The sequence below is a fragment of the Poecilia reticulata genome, chromosome 13, assembly GCF_904066995.2.
Source record: "Poecilia reticulata chromosome 13, P_reticulata-male-v2, whole genome shotgun sequence".
NCBI classification, from domain to species: Eukaryota; Metazoa; Chordata; class Actinopteri; order Cyprinodontiformes; family Poeciliidae; genus Poecilia; species Poecilia reticulata.
In genome coordinates this window covers 5,743,165-5,764,194 of record NC_088842.1, presented here as the reverse complement: position 1 = coordinate 5,764,194, position 21,030 = coordinate 5,743,165, and the positions used below count along the sequence as shown (strand labels likewise).

Below are 21,030 nucleotides of genomic sequence, written 5' to 3'. Positions count from 1 at the left end.
TTGGATGTCGGAGTCTATTTCTTCACCTTTAAACCCCACTGACAGGCCAGAGATTCAGAAGTGAAAACAACTTTGTCTTTCAGCTGACTCCATCCAAAACAAAAAAGGAGTATTCAAACCTCATCGTCTTTCGCACATCATGTTACATCCACAAAGTTACTAGTGTTTTACGTGTGGGTTGGAGACTCTGGTACTTGACTGGTTGGAGTTTTTACCTGAAAAACAGGGATTATTTGACTCAGCAGGTAACTTCTCATTGGAGCAGACAAAATCACATGTGAGGTACCCCAAGGTTTCATCTTGGGGCGCCTGTTGTTTCATATCTACATGACTATAACAAGTAGTAAAATAAGTTATTATAATTGATACAAAACTCTACAATGTCTCCAAGTGAATATGAATAAATGCATTGAATAAATTAATGTGTTAAAGACAAATTGGATTGTTAATGCTGTAACATTAAATTAAAAAACTGCAACATATGAAACAGCTCAGTTGTACAGCGCTTTTATATAGTCATCTTAAAAACGTTCTGATAATATTTGCCTGAGTACTCAATTTCTCCCATCTCTTCATCACTGCACTGGTGGATGACGATGTGCTCAAAGCTCACCTCTCCCCCACCCCCCGCTTTGAGGATCACCACGGTCGCTAAGCAACGTATGAAACACTGCATTTTATTGTGATTAAAGGTCTGCACATGTTGCAACTGGCCCTAGTTGCAACTTCCTTTCTTTCTTTCTTTCTTTCTTTCTTTCTTTCTTTCTTTCTTTCTTTCTTTCTTTCTTTCTTTCTTTCTTTCTTTCTTTCTTTCTTTCTTTCTTTCTTTCTTTCTTTTTGTGTGTGTGATGTAACCATACTTTGGAGCGCTTCTGCCGCGACGCCATCTTGGATATTTTGTAAATCAAAATCCTTATATTTTCCTTCCACTTCCCTCGTATTAGTTTATAATTGGAGGTGGCAGCTGACGCTTTATGTGGAGAACTTTAGCAGGTAGAAACTTTAACCTGTCAATTTAATTATACAGCTTGGTTTATGGTTTCATAATCTAGGCTGATACGTTAAATGATCAGAAAGAATGCTAAATTATAGCTTGAGGCGCAGTCTGTGTTTCTATGGTTACAGAGCTAAGTAGACCACGTGACAGTGGAGGTGTCAATCTTCCACCGGCTCTTCTCAGGAGGGCATTCGGTAAACAAGTCTTGTCTAATGCGCATGCGTGTCTTAAGGTTTGTGCAAAGGAGGGCTACGTCATAATGGATTGTGACGTGAACAATTATCAAAGGCAACTAACTACTTGCTACGTCATTCCGAAAAGAAACCGTGGTGAGTAGAACATCATATATTTACAGAAAACTTTGAAATAATAATACTAATATTTTTAAAATGGCCGAGTCAAACAACAAAGCGAAAAGAAACATCCACATCTCCATTGACAATTTGGAGGACATCATATTACCGCTTTTAAACACACTGTCACCAGCACAGTGGACCTTGCTTTCACAGGGCTTAAGGGATTCACATATAACAGGCGTTATGTCTGACATGCTTAACAACATTTTCCAGCAATGTGTGGAAAATTCATTGACACTCCTGGTGCCAGTAATGGAAGAAAGCATTGTGCCGGGCATGGAGAGCAAAATTCCACATGAAGATATCAGTGTGCATTTGACCAATATGATTTCCACAGAAATGGCCACCGTTCTGGAGGTGCCACCAGAGGTCTGTGACCATGGCATGGAGTTAAACTCGTTGATGGAACAGGAGATCTCTGAAAAAGTAACATCCATCGCAAATAACATCAAAGAAACCTCTAGTATTCCTGAATCACCTGCTGTATCAGCGAGTGGCTGCATTTCTAACCTGAAAAATTTTAACAAAATGGTTTCCAACACATCTCAGTGTCTACGAGACCATATAAACATAGTCAGGTCGAGATGCGCCGAAAGATACTGGTGTGCCTTCACAAAAAAGCGAATCTCAGGCAGACCTACAACCGAAGCAGAAACTGCTGCTGTTTCTTCTGGTGTAAATTCAATTTTTTCTGTGGCCTCAGTTTGTGAAAGCATCACTGAGATATTAGAGAAATATTCAGACGATTCAGGCGTCAGCAATGGGGCAGGCGATGACGCAGGATCTTCTCCGTCAACGGATACTTTAGAAATTAATGAAATTGCAGACGGAATCAGCAAAACAATTATTGACAACCTTTACTACTGTAAGGCTGAGGGTTCAGTTGCAGAAATAGGTCCACAGTGTCCATGTGCACCTAATTTTAACTTGAAGAATATTGTAGGTGATATCAAGAACCTTTTCCTGTCAAAAGGCAAAGCTGATCTTGCTGGAAAAGAAGAAATTGTCAGAAAACCTGAGTTTTCCAGATTTGCCAATGACCAGTTCATCCGCATGGTGTCGTCTTTGGAGACCTCGGTCAAGGATTCGAGTGAGACCAATGTGGTGAAACTGAAACGTGGCACAGGTAGCCCAACCAAACTGATGTTCCCTGGAGCTCTGTCAGATGAGGAGAGGGTGAAACTACTTGAACACGCCAAGACGGACCAAATCCCTAAACTGGATTTTCAGTCCATCAAACCTCAAATTGAGAGGCTGTGTGCAGAATCCATGGAAAACCCCCAGCTAAAGGACAAGATCAAGCAGTTTGAAACAGAACTGACAGAAAAAATATATACTGATATCATGAGGAACCATTATAATACACTTCCTGTTCCTTCAGAAATTCCTTCAGATTCCGTCCTCTCCGATGAGAAAATAAGCGACATATCCGGCCAGACAGTGATTTGCCCTGAAGTTTTCTGTGCCAGAATAGAAGATGAAGTGAGGAGATTTATTCAGAACATCTTTCTTTGGATCAAAAACGAGGAAACAAATCGCATAAGTGAGACCGACAGGGTGTCCAACGTGATCTCGGAGATCAATGATCAAGTTGGACAAATATATGACACGTCGAACCAACTCCCAAGACCCATGTGTCCAGAGCTCCGTGAGGCAGAAGGGGAAAGGGACTTCACCGCAGCCATCCCAAGTGAATTGAAAGATCAGCCTCAATCTGAACTTCCTTTAAAAACGGATATTGACTCCTTGATTCAGACAAAGCAGAATCTCACCGAGGCGTCACTGAGCGATCAGTTTGGAGCATTAGGGATTAGAAATGTCTCATTTGCAGATGTAATCCCTAACTTTCAGGGGCTGAAAGCTGAAACCCCAGAGCAGAGGATGAAAGAACTAGAGGAAGGCATGGCGTGCTTTGTGATGAGGACAGTGTTAAGCTGTTCCGAGGAAAACGGTGGGCCCTTGAAGTCCGCTGACATGAAGAAAATCTTGTATTACTTGTCTGGGGAGGAGGTAGAGGACATCACAGACTTTGCCATCAGCAAAGACAATGAAAACATTAAACATTTTGTTCGAGACCTCTACAGCGCTCTGAAAAGCCAGTTTGGTTCTACTGAAGATGTGTGGAGGGCCGCAACACTGCACGGCGGTCGTCCTTTTAAGGGTGCCGTAATATCATATTTAAAAAGCTACATTCAATCCACACCCCCAAAAGATCCGGTTCACAAGTTCTTTTCGGCAATCACAAAACCTTTTAAGAGCTTCTGCGGAAAATAGAGAGGCTCTTCTACCTGCCAATAGAGTGCAGACCACAATCCCAGTTAACACAGCTAACATTACTTTTTACATTGACAAATAATTTGGCATTTGATGACATAGACTAGACAGAATTCCAGAATAAACACTCATTAACCTATTATTTATTTCATATTTTAGGTCTGGTCATCAACCTAAAAATTAAAAATCACAGCCTGGCCCTTTTATATCTGGAGTCTTACAGTTCCTGTTTTCTAATTGGATATTCTAAATGTTCCCCTGTGACAGAAAGGTCAACTCTGAAAAGAATGGCTGCCGCTTGTACACCTGGGGTCTTGCAGATTAGGTTTTCGCCGGGTACTCCGGTTTTTCCTTTTAAAAACCATTCATGTAATCTAATTGGATATTCAAAATGCACCCCAGTAACTCTGAACTCTGAAAAGAAAGACCATTGCTTTTATATCTGGGATCTATATGTGGGATATAGATCTATATCTGGGATCTACAGTATATCCCAGATATAGATCTGTAGAAACATTTCAAAGTTTGAAATGTCAAACTTTGGCATTTCAAACTCTTATTATAACTCTTATTACTTTGATAAGTAAGAGTTATAATAACTCTTATTAGAACTCTTATTATAAGAGCTATAACAACTTATAATAACTTATTATAACTCTTATAATAAGTTATTATAACCTATATTATAACTCTTATTATAACTCTTATAAGAGTTGTAATAGTTGTTATAACTTAAAATATTCTGTTAGGATTCGTCTGTGTTTAATTTTCGGGTTTCATTTGTGTTTCTGTTTTTTCTATTTCTTTGTTTATTTACTTAGATCAACCTGTATGGTTAATTTTTTTGTTTTTGGTTTCTGTGTCTTTATTTGTGCATTTGGATTTCATATTATAGTTTCCTTTTCTGTTCATTGTTTGTGTTAGTTTCAGACTTCTTCCTTTGATTGTCTCCATTTGCGTTCATCTCCCTTCAGCCGTTGGCTTCAATCTCTTGACATCAGTGTGTTTGAAGCACTTTTCACCTGATTGCCTCATCTGGAGTTTACGGAAGAGGATTAGAGCCACTGAAAGAAAAAGAATTATAATAATAATAATAATAATCAATTTAATTTATAATGCACTTTTCATTAATAAAAATCTCAAACCCAGTGCAGCTAAAAACAAATCAAATCAGCAATCAAAAAAAGTCATTTAAAAGCGGAGTAGGATTGTCTAAAAAGAAAAGTTTTCAGGCCGGTTTTAAAGTCAGACAATAATTGCAGGGCTCTCAAATAGTCCAGGAGAGAATTCCATAGACGAGGAGCAGCCACAGCAAATGCCCGATCACCCATAGTCCTTAGTCTTGATCGAGGAAGGTGGAGAAGATTACAGGCTTGGGATAGTAAGGATCTAGAAATTGAATGTGAAATAAGGAGGTCCTTCAAATAATCTGGTGAGGTTCCATATAGACAATGATGAGTGATAAGTTAAATTTTATACTGAATCCTATAAGTTTCAGGAAGCCAGTGAAGCTCGATGTGATGTGGTCAAATTTACGAGCTCTCACTAGGATCCTGGCAGCACTGTTTTGAATATATTGAAGCCTCTGAAGGTGTTTTCTGTGGACTCCAGTAAACAGCGAGTTACAGTAGTCGAGCTTGGAGGAGACAAAGGAATGGATGAGGGTCTCAGCATCAGAACGGGAGAGAGATGAACAAATTTTTGGAAATATTGCAAAGATGAAAAAAACAGGTTTTAAACAGGTGCTTAATGTAATTTTCAAATGTGAGATGAGAGTCCCTTTCGATCTCCAAGGTTTGTAAGAATGGAGGAAATGGGAATGTCTAGTCCAGAGAACAAAATACTCATCAGAGTCGAGGATTGAACCTGGTGAGGCGTTCCGATCAATATGACCTCGGTTTTGTAGCAGTTCAACTGAAGAAAGTTATGATTCATCCAAGTCTTAATCTCCTCCAGGCAGGACGTTAGCGCAGTAAGTGAAGGTGAAGTTGAAGATGATCCCGTTCTAATGTAAAGTTGTAAATCGTCCGCATAGCAGTGAAATGAAATGTTATGCCAATTAATGATTTTACCTAAAAGCAGCATGTAAAGAGAAAAAAGCATTGGCTCTAGAACTGACCCCTGCGGGACACCACAGGACACACTAATGGCCTGGGATTTGGAGTTGCCAAGGCAGACACATTCCAGCCTAATAGAAAAAAAAGATTGAAACCATTCCAGGATAGATTCACCGAGAATCTGGGAAAAAGTCACAGAGAAAAAGTCAAAATTTGAATTCTGACTTTAATCACAGAATTCTGAGACTAAAGTCAGAATTCCTTTTTTATTCAGTGGCTCTAATCTTCCGTAGTAGCTCATGTTATTATCTATGTCAGTGTTTTTCAACCACTGTTCCGCGGCACACTAGTGTGCCGTGAGTGATCGTCAGGTGTGCCGTGGAAATTATTCAATTTCACTACGGTACCGTATTTTCCGGACTATAAGCTGCTACTTTTTTCCTTAACTTTGAGCCATGCGGATTGTAGCCCGCTGTGGCTTTTCTGTGTATTTTTCTTCAACCAACAGGGGGCTCTCTAGCAGGAAGTGAATCATTGGAAGTCAAAATTGTAAATCAAAGAAGAACGGCTAATTTTCATTTAGAACAAGCACATGCTAGCAGCAGGCACGACGGAGAAATGTTTTCATATCATACAGTTTTTAAGTTGAGGGCTGTTGATCTGGCACTACAGGAGGGAAATAGAGCCGCTGCACTTAAGTTGGGTGTGAACGAAACCATACTTCGGCTTTGGAGACGGAGTGCTGCGTCCAGCAGATTTATTAGGACGAGGCATTCTGCTGGGTCCTAATGGAAAACCGAGAGCAGCTTCCAGTTTTTATTTTATTTTATTAATTGAGGGTGCTAGTATGGTGCGCTCTATAGTCCGAAAAATACGGTAATTGGTTTTAAAAGATTTTTTGAAAATGAATTGTCTGCAAATAATGCCATCTTCGAGTTTCTGCTGTAGTAGTAGGAAGAGCTTTGTCTTTCTTCAATTTCTGCCAGGAAATTAGCTGTTTTTATCCAAACATGCACAGGTTTCACACCAGGTGGGTAAAATATACAGATATGGACATTTTGTACATGCAACTCTTCATATTGTAACAGTGAATATGAAGTGAAATGTTTCCCAAATATTATTGCTTCTTTCAGAATAAGAATTATTTTCTGTATTCTGGCTATAAGATGCTTGTGGATTAGTTTGTAAAACAGTTTGAAGTTTTCTACAACTTCTTTAAATTTAACACCACAGTGTTGTGGCACTGTTCAGGGGTATTTTTGAAGTGGATATGTTAAGTGCAATTTGAAATAAGAAATGTAAAATGTGATAATACATTTTTGTGTTTATTTGATTCCTATTCGAGAGACTTTGATAAGAATGACTATATATAGGCGGCTACAGAGTATCTTTGTTTCCATTTTTGGTTGGTGGTGTGCCTCGGGATTTTTTAAATTAAAACAGTGTACCTTGACTCAAAAATGGTTGAAAAACACTGATCTATGTATCATTGTATGGGTATGGCAAGCTGGTGAGGAAATTACATATTTATTTTATCACTCTGCATAAGTTTACAACCTTCTTACTAACAGTTTCCAAAATTCAAATGACAAATTAAAGAGAATTAAAAATGAGACGTCCTTTAAATTATGGCGTTGCTGCCACCATTTAGCTTTTTGCTTACCGTTGCTAATTTACTTAGATGTTTAACTTCTACTAATATTTAGGTGGATTCAAGCTCCTTTCTTGCTCTCGGTGAAGGCAGATGCTTTTTTCCTCTGCTCCCTCCCTGCCCATGCCTGCCCTGCTTGCTCTGTTTTTCTCCTGTCTTTTTCTATATTTTTGGAGCCTTTTTTTGCACATCCTCCAAATCTAGAAATTATAGATCTGGTCAACCAGTCTCTCAATGCAATTGATCGAATTTTCTCAATGAGAAGACTGGGCACAGGAGAGCCCTCTTGTCCTGTGGGGACACACCCGGCGGGATTCACCTTGGATTTATTCATGATAACAGGATTTCTGCTGCTAGAGCTTGTGGATACCTGATTTATCGACAAATTTGTGACAGACTTGGCCGAACTAGCGAATACTCAGACTGTTGGTGTGGACAAGTTGGATATCCTCAGCCCAGCTGAGGACTCTAAAACTCGCTAATGGGATTGAATCGATCTTGGAGAAGTTGCTAGTTTCGGCTCAGTGGAACAACCAAACTAATTTGGATAATTGGGAACTGAGGGGGGTCGTCCTGCCTCAAGTGGAGGAGTTTAAGTATCTTGGGATCTTGTTCATGAATGAGGGAAGTAGGGAGCGGGAGATCGACATGCGAATTGGGGCAGCGTCTGCCGTGAAGCGGGCGCTGTACCGGTCCGTCGTGGTGAAAAGAGAGCCGAGTCAAAAAGCGAAGCTCTTGATTTACCGGTCGATCTATGTTCCCACCCTCATCTATGGTCATGAGCTTTGAGTCATGACCGAAAGAACGAGATCACCGATACAAGCGGCCGAAATGGGTTTTCTCTGCAGGGTGGCTGGGCTCTCCCTTAGAGATAGGGTGAGAAGCTTGGTCATCCGGGAGGGACTCAGAGTAGAGCCGCTGCTCCTCCATGTCGAGAGGAGCCAGTTGAGGTGGCTCGGGCATCTGGTCAGGATGCCTCCTGGACGCCTCCCTGGTGAGGTGTTCCGGGCACGTCCCACCGGGAGGAGGCCTCGGGGAAGACCCAGTACACGCTGGAGGGACTATGTCTCTCGGCTGGCCTGGGAACGTCTTGGGGTTCCCTCGGAGGAGCTGGAAGAAGTGGCTGGGGAGAGGGAAGTCTGGGCCTCCCTTCTGAAGCTGCTGCCCCCGCGACCCGACCCCGGATAAATGGATGGATGGATGGGAACTGAGATGTATCGGAGAGACTTTAGGGAAGATTTAAATTTATAATTTACCTGACCAAAGACATTCTGTTTCTGAATTGGTTTTCCTGTGTTGCTTTGGAAGGGCTGCATATTTCTAATCTCCTTGAAGATATGTAAACATAACGTTCCTTCCCACCTCACCCCCTCTTGTATCCATGCAGCTGTGGAGCTGAGTGCTCCCAAGGACATTTCTTAATAACAACATCTTGTCTGACTTCTGCACAAAGGCTGAGCAACGTGGTTTCATGGCTCTGAGATGTCACCGCCTTCACTCATGTATTTGTTTTGGCCTTTGTTTTGTCTGAATGTTGCCATGTGCCCTAATGTGTCCTTTCCTCTTTTTTATTTTATTTGGTCAGAAACTGCGGAGTAGTCACTTTTAACCCAGAAAAGGAATTAAACAAACTTGGAATCCAGAGACTCTAGTTCAGTGGTTCTTAACCTTTTTTGAGGTACCGAACCCGCCAGTTTCATATCCGCCTTCACTAAACCCTTCTGCAGTGATAAATAAAATATGATTCCCCGCCCCCCCCCCAAATTCAAGACATAGGGGTGACCCAAGAGTCTAGTTGGGTCACTTTAAGAAGATCACCAAGTCTTCTTAAAAGGTAGAGTCGCTGAGAACAGTTCTTCAAAATAAAGTCAGTGTTTTCAGCAAAGTTGAGCTGACTGTCCAGGAATGACCCAAGGTATTTAAAATTTGCCACAGTTTGCCACCAATTTCTCTCGATGGCCAACAGGTTGGCCATCGAGAGAAATTGGAACCACTTTAAGGTCTTGTTTAGATCATTTAATTAGCTCTACATTCTTAAGAGAATGAAAAATTAACAATAAATAATAAAGACTTTGCGGTATTCCGATTTAGTAATGTAATTATATTAGTTGTGTTACCACCCGCACCCCACTAGAGACAGTACCAACCCTGAAAAGATGCGACTAAGGAGCAGATTTAGAAGTACACCGAAAGCTACAGAATTTGGTAAACACGGTGAGCTTTGCTGAAGTAATTAAAGACACAAGTTCAAATCCATGCTGAGAGTGGAACTCCTTCAATCAGTGCTGGCTAAGCAATGTAACGTGATCCTCTGCAGCAAGTGATGGCAAAGCGGGACATCATCACAACTTTACACAAGTGTGTCTACCTCCGCGGCAGATGCTCCGCCGAACCCCTGAGACGGACTCATCACCCAGGTTAAGAGTCACTGCTCTAGTTTATTAGTCACTCTTTAGCTTATATTTTAGAAACTGTAGAGTACTCACTATTTAGATCAATATTAGATTATTTTTTAGGTTATTATGCAGAGAGACTCCTATTATTGCAACCCAGAAAAGGAATTAGAATGAACTTAGAATGTTTGTTCAACATTATTAGCTTTTTCTTCTTTTGCTCTTTCTTTTAGTTTGTTATTTTGTTTGTATTTCCTTTTAAGTCCTGTAAAGGACTTTGTATTGCCTTGTTGCTGAAAATGTGCTATATAAATAAAATTACCTTTACCTTTACCACTATAATTTAGTTAGACATAATCATTATAATCAACAGATAGATGCTAGTTCCTGCTAACATTTAGCCAGATGGATAGCATTTAGGTACTTCTACTAACAATTAGCTAAATGTTAAAGGCTGCTGTCATATTGCTAGATGTGCACTTCTGCTAACATTTTGCCAGATATCATCTGGCTAAATGTTAGCAGAAGTGCTGGTGTTAACATTTAGATGTTAAGATTCACAGAAGAGTTCAAAGTAAGTTAACATTTAGGTAGATCCTAGATGCTACTAACATTTAGCTAAATAGTCACTTCTGATAACATTTAGCTAGATGCTAATTTCTGCTTATATAGATGCTAGTTGATTGTTAAATTTAGCCAGATGCTAACTTCTGCTATAATTTAGGTATAATTTATAATAATATATAATATAATTTCTAAGATTTAGGTAGCTGTTGCTACCTAAATCTTAACTTCTGCTGGTATTTACCTACATGATTAATGTTTATAACTATCATAAATGAACCAAATCCCCAATTCTAGACAATTCACACAGCCTAATGTTAAATTATAAGTAACAGCAGAGGCCAATTTAAAAAAAAAATTACCCCTATTCCCGTGATGTTGTGTAAGAAAAAAAATTAAATGATTTGCAAATCCCTTTCAACCTATATTCAACTGCAAGTATTTTAACATTTTACAAAGATAAGCTATTTAATGCTCAAAGCTTTATTTAGAAACTTTAAATTTGTTTCTGTCTTGCATCTGCGCTTGCTGAAGTTGGACCACAGACTGCTAAAAAAAAAAAAAAAAATCTCAAAGCCTCCTTCATGCATACCTTGGGTTATTATTGTAAGTACCTGCTTTAAGCCGCTCCTTCCAGAGAGGATCCATTTCTGAGAAAGCTAAAGTGGAGTTCACTTTCACTGTAGCCACAACTTGACCTTTCATCTCCACGTATTCACATTATATTTCACAGCTCTCCATCAGATAGCTGCTCATTGTTTTTAAATAAACTCATATCTGAAATTTCATCCCAGTTTTTATTAAACAGAGCTCACGCTGAGTGCTGATGCTTCAGCCAGCAGCCTTGACATTTTCCCACAGTCTGACTCATCACGTGTGGCTTAAACCAAATGACCCCAAAATGAATTGTGTGGTAAATATTATGGCTGCATATTACCTTAGAATGAACAATCTTTTATATTTAAGTATCATCTCATTGTTATATGAAATGAGGTGCTCTGTAGTGAAAAAGAAGAATATGTTTGATGCTGTTTTATGAGGCGTTCAAGGCTTTGTCTTTACAAAATGCAAACTGTCACATAATGCAACAGACAGTAAAAGATATTGAACTAGTCTCACCAAAGGAGGAAAAGTCCCGAGGAGGAAAAGCATATTTGGGCAACAAATGCCTCTGGCACACACCTGCTTTTCATAAGCATGTGTTGCCATGTTGAGCCCCCTCTTTTTTCATTACAGTACTTGTGGTACCTAGATACTGTAAGTACCATAAATACCTATTTGATAAGTTCCTAGGTACCAAATGAAAGAAGAGGGGGCTCACACCAAGCACTTACCGTGCGTCAAAAAAACTTGACGATTCAAGTTTGACTCGTGTGCACTTTTGATACGTTCACACGAAACGCGTTTTGAGTGTCAGGCACGTCTAGTTTACATTCAAAGTCTATGTGGAACATCAAACATGTTGGGCGACAAGACGAGTCTGGATGCTGAAAATGCGTTTGGTGTGAACGCACCATTAGACCATTATGTGGCAATTTATTTTTTCAATATTTTTAAACAAATAATGGTCATATAAATGGTAAAATCTTCCCCAGAATTTAGTGCTTTAATTATCTATTGTATTTATTATACCCCGTTGCTAACTACTTTTGTCAGTCGACTCTTATGAAATCTGACAGGTTATGACCCCTGATTAAACTGAAAGTACCCTGGCCTGAACTATCACTGATGCTACAGAGCCATATTTGTCTTATAGTGGACTATATTTCCAGCAGTTATTGGGGGAAAGGTGGAGTACACCCTGGACTCAAATGCTAAATCCTTGGTTGTCATTGCCTAAAAGCGTCCTTACTGTGTGTACGAATTAACGCATAGTTGGCACAAAATATTAGCCACCACAGACCATTGTAGAGAGAGAAAAGTGGAATTTTCACTGAAACCTGAGAAATTTAAGAAATTTCAATGCTTTTTCCTAGAAAATGTCTTAGTTTTTTCTAGCAAATTTTCAACTTCTGAAACTCAGAAATTTCCACATTGTTTTTTCTTGAAAATTTCTGAGATTAAGAATTTCTGCGTTTAGTAGTGTAAATTTACCCTTTTACAAAAAAACAAGACAACAAACAGACAACAGCTGAAAAACAACAAAGTTCCTCAAGGATGCCTGGGTTGCTTCCTCTGATACAAAGCAATGCTGGTGTTCAGGAGAGCAATAAATATATCAATTAATACTGTAAATACAGAATATCTAATATCTCCACTAGATGTCAGTATAAGCTACACGCTGAACCTTTAATATGCGTTAACAGATCGTGATGAATCAGCAAACTGCAGAAATTTCCAGGTGGGAGAAAAAACAAACAAAAAAATCTTCATGTGTAAACTACCAATTTCACTTACAAAGAAATAGCACATTGTCCAAATAACAACAATCTGAGACGGGAAATGTAGGTCTGACACGAGCAAATAGGGACCAAACCGAACCAACAATGAGAAACATCTTACAAGAAAACAAACAAAAAACTGCACATTAACAGCACTCTCTGCTCGGCCACTAGAGGGCGCTGTTCTGTGTGCAATAAGTGGAGGGTTCTTATGCTGTAAGAATCAATGCCACAGGTTCCAAAAAATATATAAAAAATTGTCACTTTAGCATCTTATTTAAATTCATAATCCAAACGTTTCAGCGTGGAAAAACAAATTAGACTTTTTATACACTTTGAATTGCCTTGTTGCTGAAAATGTGCTATATAAATAAAATGACCTTACCTTATCTTACCTTACATACAGGTCGTTAATTGATGACCTCGATTAAAAAAAAAAAAATCTAGAAATCCTAAAAAAAATATATATATATATATTTCTTCAATGTTTAAGTATGTTAAACCCCTTAAAAGTGATTTTGTGTTATTTCTTCTATGTGGGGTAAATTAGCTCTACAGGAACTGCAGGATTATTACTCTTGTTCTCTTGCCCCCAATCCTTCCACCACTGAACACTTCAATTCATGGGAAACTTTTTTTCTTCATTCTTCTTCTCCCCCCTCCCCCCTTTCACTCCTTCAAGATGTGATCGAATGTTGCCTCTGGTGATTTTACATCATTTTTCTCCGCCTTCCAGCAATCCGATTTCAGTGGCTTGTGTGGGTTGGATCTCCTCCATAGCGCCTCAGAGTAAGACCAACCATGTGACAAAAACACTGGGCTTATTAGAAAGCCAACCTGACAAGAAGGGTTTTATTGTCCTGGGACAAAAAGTCACTTCCACCGAGATCCACGAAACTGCAGCGTGCATCACTTACGTTTATTAGCAAGAGGCATTATATCAAAACGACAGATTAGGAAAATATACTTTGCCTTACAAAGGTATTCAATTATGTATGATAATGTAAACTGAATTAAATTGTTTTTACCTGTTAAATTTTTTACTTTTGTCACATTAAGTGGAAGAAAATTAATAAATGATTCTCATACATTTTCTTTTACAGATAATCTGACAGTGGTGAAATGTATTTATAATTAACATTTTAATTTCACAAATGTATTGAATATGTTTTGAATCTTTTTAGGTTCATATGTCAAACAGCTTTACACTTACGGTTGATGCTTTTGTCCACTCCTCTGGGAAGTTAAGTCAGTTGGATGGAAATTTTATCTGAACCTTAAATTTCAAATCTTGTTAAGTGTCAAGAGTTTTCAGTTAGATTTAAGACTCCGAACTTTGACTACGCCATTCTAATAATATGGTTTGTCCTCCATCAACAGCATCCTTGAAGCAACTGAAGAAAAGCTCGATGTGTTTAAGTTAGATGTTGCCGCTGGGAAGTGATGACTAATAGTCAAATCCCTCGTTCTAAAACATCCGCCACGCCACCTGGTTTAGTTCCGCCCTGGGCAACTGTCCATATCAAAAACCGCCACTGCTAATAGTTCTGTTGATGATTTCCCTACAGGTGAGCTCTGAAGGCAAATGAGGAGGATTTTTTAAATATTTTTTTTTCCGGGAGAAGCACTTTCTTTAACGGTACTTCTGAAAGGCACTAATTTGTTAGTCGATCATGATTTTTTTTTATTGTGATGTAAACAAATCAAATAGAGATGTTAAGATTAAGTGAACACAGAAGCAAAACGAAATGTGCGAAGAAAGAAGAGTCTAGTGCAGTCCTTTAGGTATCTGTATGCATTTTTGAAAGAAGAAAAATAATAGCTACATTACGTTGCTTATGATAATAAAAATAACACTATTAATAATGAAGAGGAAAAAATGGTAATAAAGTAATAATATTGCCGATAATAAATCGACACCGTCTGCTCCCGAGCGGGAATGAAAATCCTGCGATCTGAATGCAGGATGCAAAACAAATACAAAAAAGATCCAACAAAACTTTTCTTAATGTAAACAGAGAAATCTTTATTAGATTAGAATTTTTAACAGCACAGGAAGACACACAAAAACTGGTCCAAGTTTAGACGAGGGGATGCTTAACAGGAACAAACATCTTCTAACTTCTAACTTCATCTCAAACTCTTCTGGATCAAGCTGACCTACATCTTCGGTGCCCAAACTGAATTTGGCCCTAAGCTTGACACGCTTTGACGTCGGGATTTTAGGTCGACACCGATTCACTGCCTCGGTTTTTTTTTTTTTGCGTTTTTTTGTTACGTCCGTGGTGTGTTGGCACAACCACTCCATGATGCTTGCGTTACCATGGGAAACGTAGGCAAGCTCGAATTCCTCCACGCATGTTCCCAGAGAGTGGGACTCCTCTCCTCTCTGAGGGGAGGGGCCTGGAAGGTAACCTGCGGTCACGTCTCTCTGGAGAAGCCGGGGGGGGGAGAGTTCAAGCTCAGATCGGCTTTAACCCTCTGCTCTCCTTCGGTGCAACCCTACACCGGGCGGCTGTACCTGCTGGCCGCGGAGCAGAAACACAATGACCCCCCCAGTCTAAAGAGGTTAATCTCGCTCCTCTGACTCCTCCCCATGTGGTCACTCTGCGCGTTACGAGTCGCACCACCTCAGCCTGCCTTTAAAAGTGGGAGGGTTGCGCCAGACAGCGCCAGAAGAAGCTCGCCAGGGGAGCTGTCTGCGCTACGCGTGGTGCTGAAAAGTGCCAGCCGCCCACCATCATGTGGTCAGTCTTCTTTGTCCTCCTGTCCTACCTGGACAGAAACGTGGCCAGGGGCGACTTCCCGAGCCTCGCTTCGGACGCGGACAAGGAGAGCAAGGAGATGTTCTCCATGGTCAACGGCACCTTCTGCGCAAAGACGTCCCAGCTGGGGGGGAACGTCCTCTACCAGGTGTCGGACGGAGCCGAGGTGATCCGCACCGTGGTGAGCCCCGGCGGGCAGCTGGTGACCTGCTCGGTGGTCGTGAACCGGACGGAGGTGAAGTCGTTCGCGCACGAGTGCAGCCTGGGGCTGGAGGAGCGGAGCGGAACCAGCCGGCGGCCGGAGGAAGAGGAAGAGGAAGAGGAGGAGGAGGATGAGGCGCGTTTTGCGCGCATGGATGAAGCCAGGCTGGCGTGCCGGGAGTTTGAGGAGAGCAGGGCACACAGCGGCGGGGAGGATGAGCAGGGGAAGGGTCTGAGGAGATCCAAGAGGGGCTTCACCTACCCGGGGACCCTTTGGTGCGGAGCCGGGAACATGGCGGATAACTACAACCAGCTGGGTAAGAGAGAGGCGACGCGTTGTCGAAATGAAATGATCGCACGCGCATATACACGCCTGAATAAACGGTGACCCCGTGACCTCCTTTCCGCAGGAGACTTTGCAGACACGGACAGCTGCTGCAGGACCCACGACCACTGCCCCAACGTCATCCACGCCTTCTCGTCAAACTACGGATACACCAATTTCAAATGGCACTCCATCTGCCACTGTGACTGCGATGAGGAGTGAGTAACACTGAAGGCTTAGTTGAGTTTTTATTGTATTGAAACATGTAAATGGGATTAAACATCATTAAAATAATTATTTTGAGTTGTCCCTAGCATGATGTTATTACATCTAATGCACTGTGTAACTCTTGTATAAGAACCAAAGTGTTATGATGGCCAGGGTAGAAAGAGTAGATGTGTGTTTTAGGGTAACCAGCTGGTATGGGACAACCAAGAACTTCTGTGAAATCAACTTTGATCTTTATATCTTATTATATTATTATTCCCTCATCAAAAAACATATCTGGAGTGTTGATATGATCCTTTCATGAAGGTTTGAGGAATCCTTGAATCTCTCATGGCGACCATTTAGGAGACCATTAATGCTCCTGGTGGAACTGCAAGCCTCCTTAGCATAGGAACTATTTCTCAGTCCAACAACGTTTCTTTTAAGTCATATGAAAAAAAACATTTTTATAACATGGTTTTTTGATTGTGCTGTGGCTGGAAAATACATAATACTGCCTTTTTAAATTAGCACAAGACACGGTGAGAAATACTGTATACTTTGAAAGTGGTGGTAAAAAGCTTATAAGTAACAAGTTTCTCCTGCTGTGTCAATTACTAAGACAAGAAATTTGAAAAAAAATCTATCCACTTAAAGAACAAGGAGAAAAGAGACTGTAAAGTAAACAATTTTTAATCAGTGAACTCAGGGAAGTTTTATGGGTTTCTGTAAAAAATAAATAAATAAATACTGACGAAAAAAAAGAAGTGCTTGAAATAACCACTTTATACTAACTGAGTGTTGTGATTGTCAAGGAAAACATGCTCTGTCATTTAGGGAATTTAATTCGTTGGTCGGCTCTCGTGTGCGCTGTATAGCAGGTTTTAAAATCAAAAAGCCACCGAGCATGGAGGATCCATTTGGAAGGTCAACGGTGTTGACCCCACATTTATAAAACACTGCATAAGGCCTTAAAATCCTGGTTCACCTGAGACAAAATTAAAGATTCACTTGTATATTTAAAGCAGAATCAAGTACAGCAAAAAAATTAAAACATTATTTTATATGTAACTTGCCAGACACAAAGATGTGGGCACATCATATCCTCTTGCTTTGTTCGTTTTGATTGACTCTTATTTCTTCCTGCAGGTTGAAAGCTTGTCTGAGACAAGTCAACGACACATCCTCCAGGGTTGTGGGTCAGGCGTTTTTTAACGTCATCGGTGTGCCCTGCTTCGATTTTGCCTACGAGGAACAGTGCGCTGAGCGCCACTGGTACGGCCTGTAAGTATCACCGCCCAGTTCAGCAGGCCGACAACTCGTAAGGCTGCAGTTCATCATGAATTCTTTATGAACTTTCTTTCCTTTTGTCTCCTTTGTCCCGCAGGTGCAAACGATACGACAAATTCCCCATTGCCGTGCTGAGAGAAGCAGTGCCGTACGACTACGGCGGTGTTGACGTCATAGACGAGCTGACGGTGGTGCCACCCAAGCGGGAGGAGTCCAAGAAGAACGACGAGGAAGAGCAGCGGGAGAGTCCCACTCAAAGTACGATATCGGAACCGTCGCTAAGGAACGTTGTCATCGCCGCCGAGGACTTCATCAAGGTGCTCGCCACCGTCTCCACGTCTCAAAGCTCCAACGCCAACTCCGACAAGGAGGAAGCGCAAACCTCGGAGAAGAAGAAGAGGAAGAACACTGGGGCGAAGAAGAAGGCAAACAGAAAACATAAAAAGAAAGGGAAGGGCAGGAGGAGGAAGCAGAAAACGGAGGCGGGTGTGAAAGCAGAGGAAGGAGCTGCGGGAAGCAAGGCAGAAGACATCTTGTCTTTGAGCAACTTCATCAGCGAGTCCAACAAACGCGATCAGTCAAGGTTTGATGCAAACAGGGTTGATGACAGGGAATTTCAGCTTAGAAGGACAGATGAGCCCTCCAATCAAGTCATGAAAGATGAGCCTACCTCGGGTAAAGAGAAGGTTTCCATTACGTCACCTCTGAAGGTTCGGAAGATGCCGGATGAGTCAGTTGAGGGGATGAAAGAGGAAGTCCCTTTATCAGAAAGCCCGATGACTCTTACGACACAGAAAGTAAAAACTAGAGGACAAAAAAAGGGCGGGAGAAACAGCAGCAAGAAAAATTCACCTCCTTCCTCTGAACACCATAGATTAAACTACGTAGACTCTGTTCCAACGATTATTGACTTACTGCCAACCGTAGAACCGGAGCAACGTAGCTCCACTACTACAAGCACTGCCATTGTTCCTATTGTAGCCCCCAAAGTGCAAAGGAGCAGGTCAAAGGAGAGAGGAGACAAAGAGAGGAGAAAGAAAAGAAAGAAAGTCAGCTCAGACACTCTCATTGTGCCTTCTGACCCTCAGGAATCCTCTCCTGAGAGTTGGACAGCGTTCCCTCTCTCCGGGTCTCCTACTTCTGCATCAGCCCCACGCATGGAGCAGCTGCTTTTAAGAGCGCCGTTTTACAGACCGGACAGTCAGGTTACGGCTCTCAGCCCCAACTTTTCTGCCTCAAAGAGGCGAAGGTCAAAAGAGAGAGTGCCGAGAAACAGGAAAACAGTCATCCTTCTCTCCAGTCAAAACCTGTTTTCCCACAGCGGCCCTGAAAATGCTAACCTTGTTCCCACAACTCCTTACACCCTGGTCGGTCAGCCGGGTTTCGCAAGCACCCCTGCGCTGCGAGACACAGAAGCTCATGATGAATTGAGGCTCTTGACAACAGCCGGCCCCACGGTGAGCACAAATCTCAACGTGCTTCTAAGCAAACGGCAGAAATCCGACCAGGAACAAAACGAACCAGAGACACTTCCAACTTCGCCAATCAAGGTCAGATTCGAAAAGTCCTGGACGACCACGTCTGCAGCTCAATCCATTAGTCCGCTTCAGTTCTCTATTGAGAGAGCGAGAGCACAGTTCAACAGGAAGAAAAGGAGGAAGGCATTGCAGTTGCGTCAACAGCCATAGACCCCTGTGCTTCGGGCGTAGCTGGACCAGGAAGGCTTTACTCTAGAGGATATGTTTGATTATACTGCTTAAAAGAATGAAATCATACAATCACTGATTGTACTTTGAGAATGATCTTTTTCAATATTTTCTCCCGGATGTCAGAAATAAAATTGATAAAATATTCTTTGTGTGTTTGTTTGGAGAAATGGTTTACGTCTGTGATAAAATCCTGTAGAGTTGTATACAGAAATTGCTACACAAACCAATAAGGCTATTTTAGAAAATAAGTTTTTGGCCCCGTTTTTAAGCCCCACCTAAAGCTGATTACTGTCTGACCAGTAGAATCAAGACATCTACTACATATCAAAAGTGTGGACACAACGTCATATTGAATTGAATGAGATGTGTCCAGACTTTTATCTGGTAATGTAAAGTATGTTTAATTTATTGTGTGCCGGTTAAAAAAAAAAAAATCAATTTACAATAAAAATGTTGGGGGGGTTTCAATAAAAGAATGCTCCTGCCCCAAAACAGAACTCTGAGGTGCACCCTTGAACGTCTTCAGAAGGGCCCAAAAATGCAGTAGGTCAAAAAATAAAAATAAAAATGCAAGTCAGACAAGTTATAAGACAAAAATTCTTCCAATATTGCTCAGAGAGGATTTAATTGGCAAATGCAAACATATTGTTTAAAATATCCGTAAATAAATTTATTTATATTGTAAAATGGTAGTTTTAAGGTTTTGATCTACAAAAATCTTCTCAGTATGCCAAAGTTACCAATAATTTCTCCAACAGCTAAAGGACACTTTCGAGACTTAAAAAGAACCACAGCTGCTACCTTAAATTTTTTAGAAATATTTTTTAAAACTAATTAAACATAATGCTTACTGGGATTATTTCCATGTGCTGAATGTAGGATTGTATCCCAGTGTTACTAAACCAAAATATTTTTTTAGCAAGTTAGCTGCTAGGGAAGTTTTATGTTTATTTAAAAGAAATAAACATGTCATTGAACTGTCAGGCATATAATGTGTAGACAATACTCTATCATTCAAGCTTGAGATATTATAAAAGTACCGTGAAAATTTAAATTAATTTGTATAATCCAACAACACTACCACACTAGTTAGCACCTAGCATTCTTGCTAGTTTAATACTTTGTGCGCATTATCCCAACTGGAAATGTCTAATCACAGAAAAACTGAATGTATAAACTGCAAAGGCTTAACTGTAACCTTCTTAAACATCTTTCAGATGATTTTGTAATCCTTAATTTTCAAACTGTAGAACGGACACAATGAAAACGCTGAGTCTGTGCAGTTTAGTTAGTTTTCTGGGTGGTACAGACCTTGATCCACTTGTTGCCTCCAACACAAATTGGATCACTTTCTCATCCACACAGATTACACCTTCATTACTTTCACTTCTTACATTTTAGGGTTGTAAAACCCCGTGGTCAGGTGATTTTCTACATGCTTACATAATACTTTATATGAAGAAACTTCAACAGGCACAGCAGCCACATTTGACCACTGTTACTGTGATGTTACAAGGTTTTTCATTGAAGAACTTTATTGGAAAGTAATACAAACAAGCTGAGTAAAATCCCACACCAGCACACACATGAGAACACAAACTGAGGAGGTGAGGACTGCAGGTGTATGAAGACAGCAGATTTTTATAGCAACTGAACTCAGGAACGCAACAAAACAGACTGGGGACAATAATTTGACAAACTGAGAAAAACAAAGAGGCATTTATGCTGGGAAGGTTGGTTCCTGTGATGGAAGGCAGGTGAGTTAATGAGCAGATGAGAGACAGCTGGGGAGTGCAGAGAGCTAAGACATTAGGAAATCAGGAAACAGAAAATTATCACTAACAACAGACTGAACAGTGC

General features: G+C 40.7%; 1 protein-coding gene across 1 annotated transcript; it reads left to right on the top strand.

Annotated features, from left to right (window-relative positions):
• Positions 1-15,109: 15,109 nt before the first annotated feature.
• On the top strand, positions 15,110-19,314 carry proca1 (protein interacting with cyclin A1). Its single transcript, XM_008424910.3, has 4 exons — positions 15,110-15,956; positions 16,050-16,182; positions 17,321-17,455; positions 17,559-19,314. Exons 1-4 carry the CDS (start codon positions 15,416-15,418, stop codon positions 19,147-19,149), a joined length of 2,400 nt encoding a protein of 799 aa, XP_008423132.2. The 5' UTR covers positions 15,110-15,415; the 3' UTR covers positions 19,150-19,314.
• Positions 19,315-21,030: the final 1,716 nt, after the last annotated feature.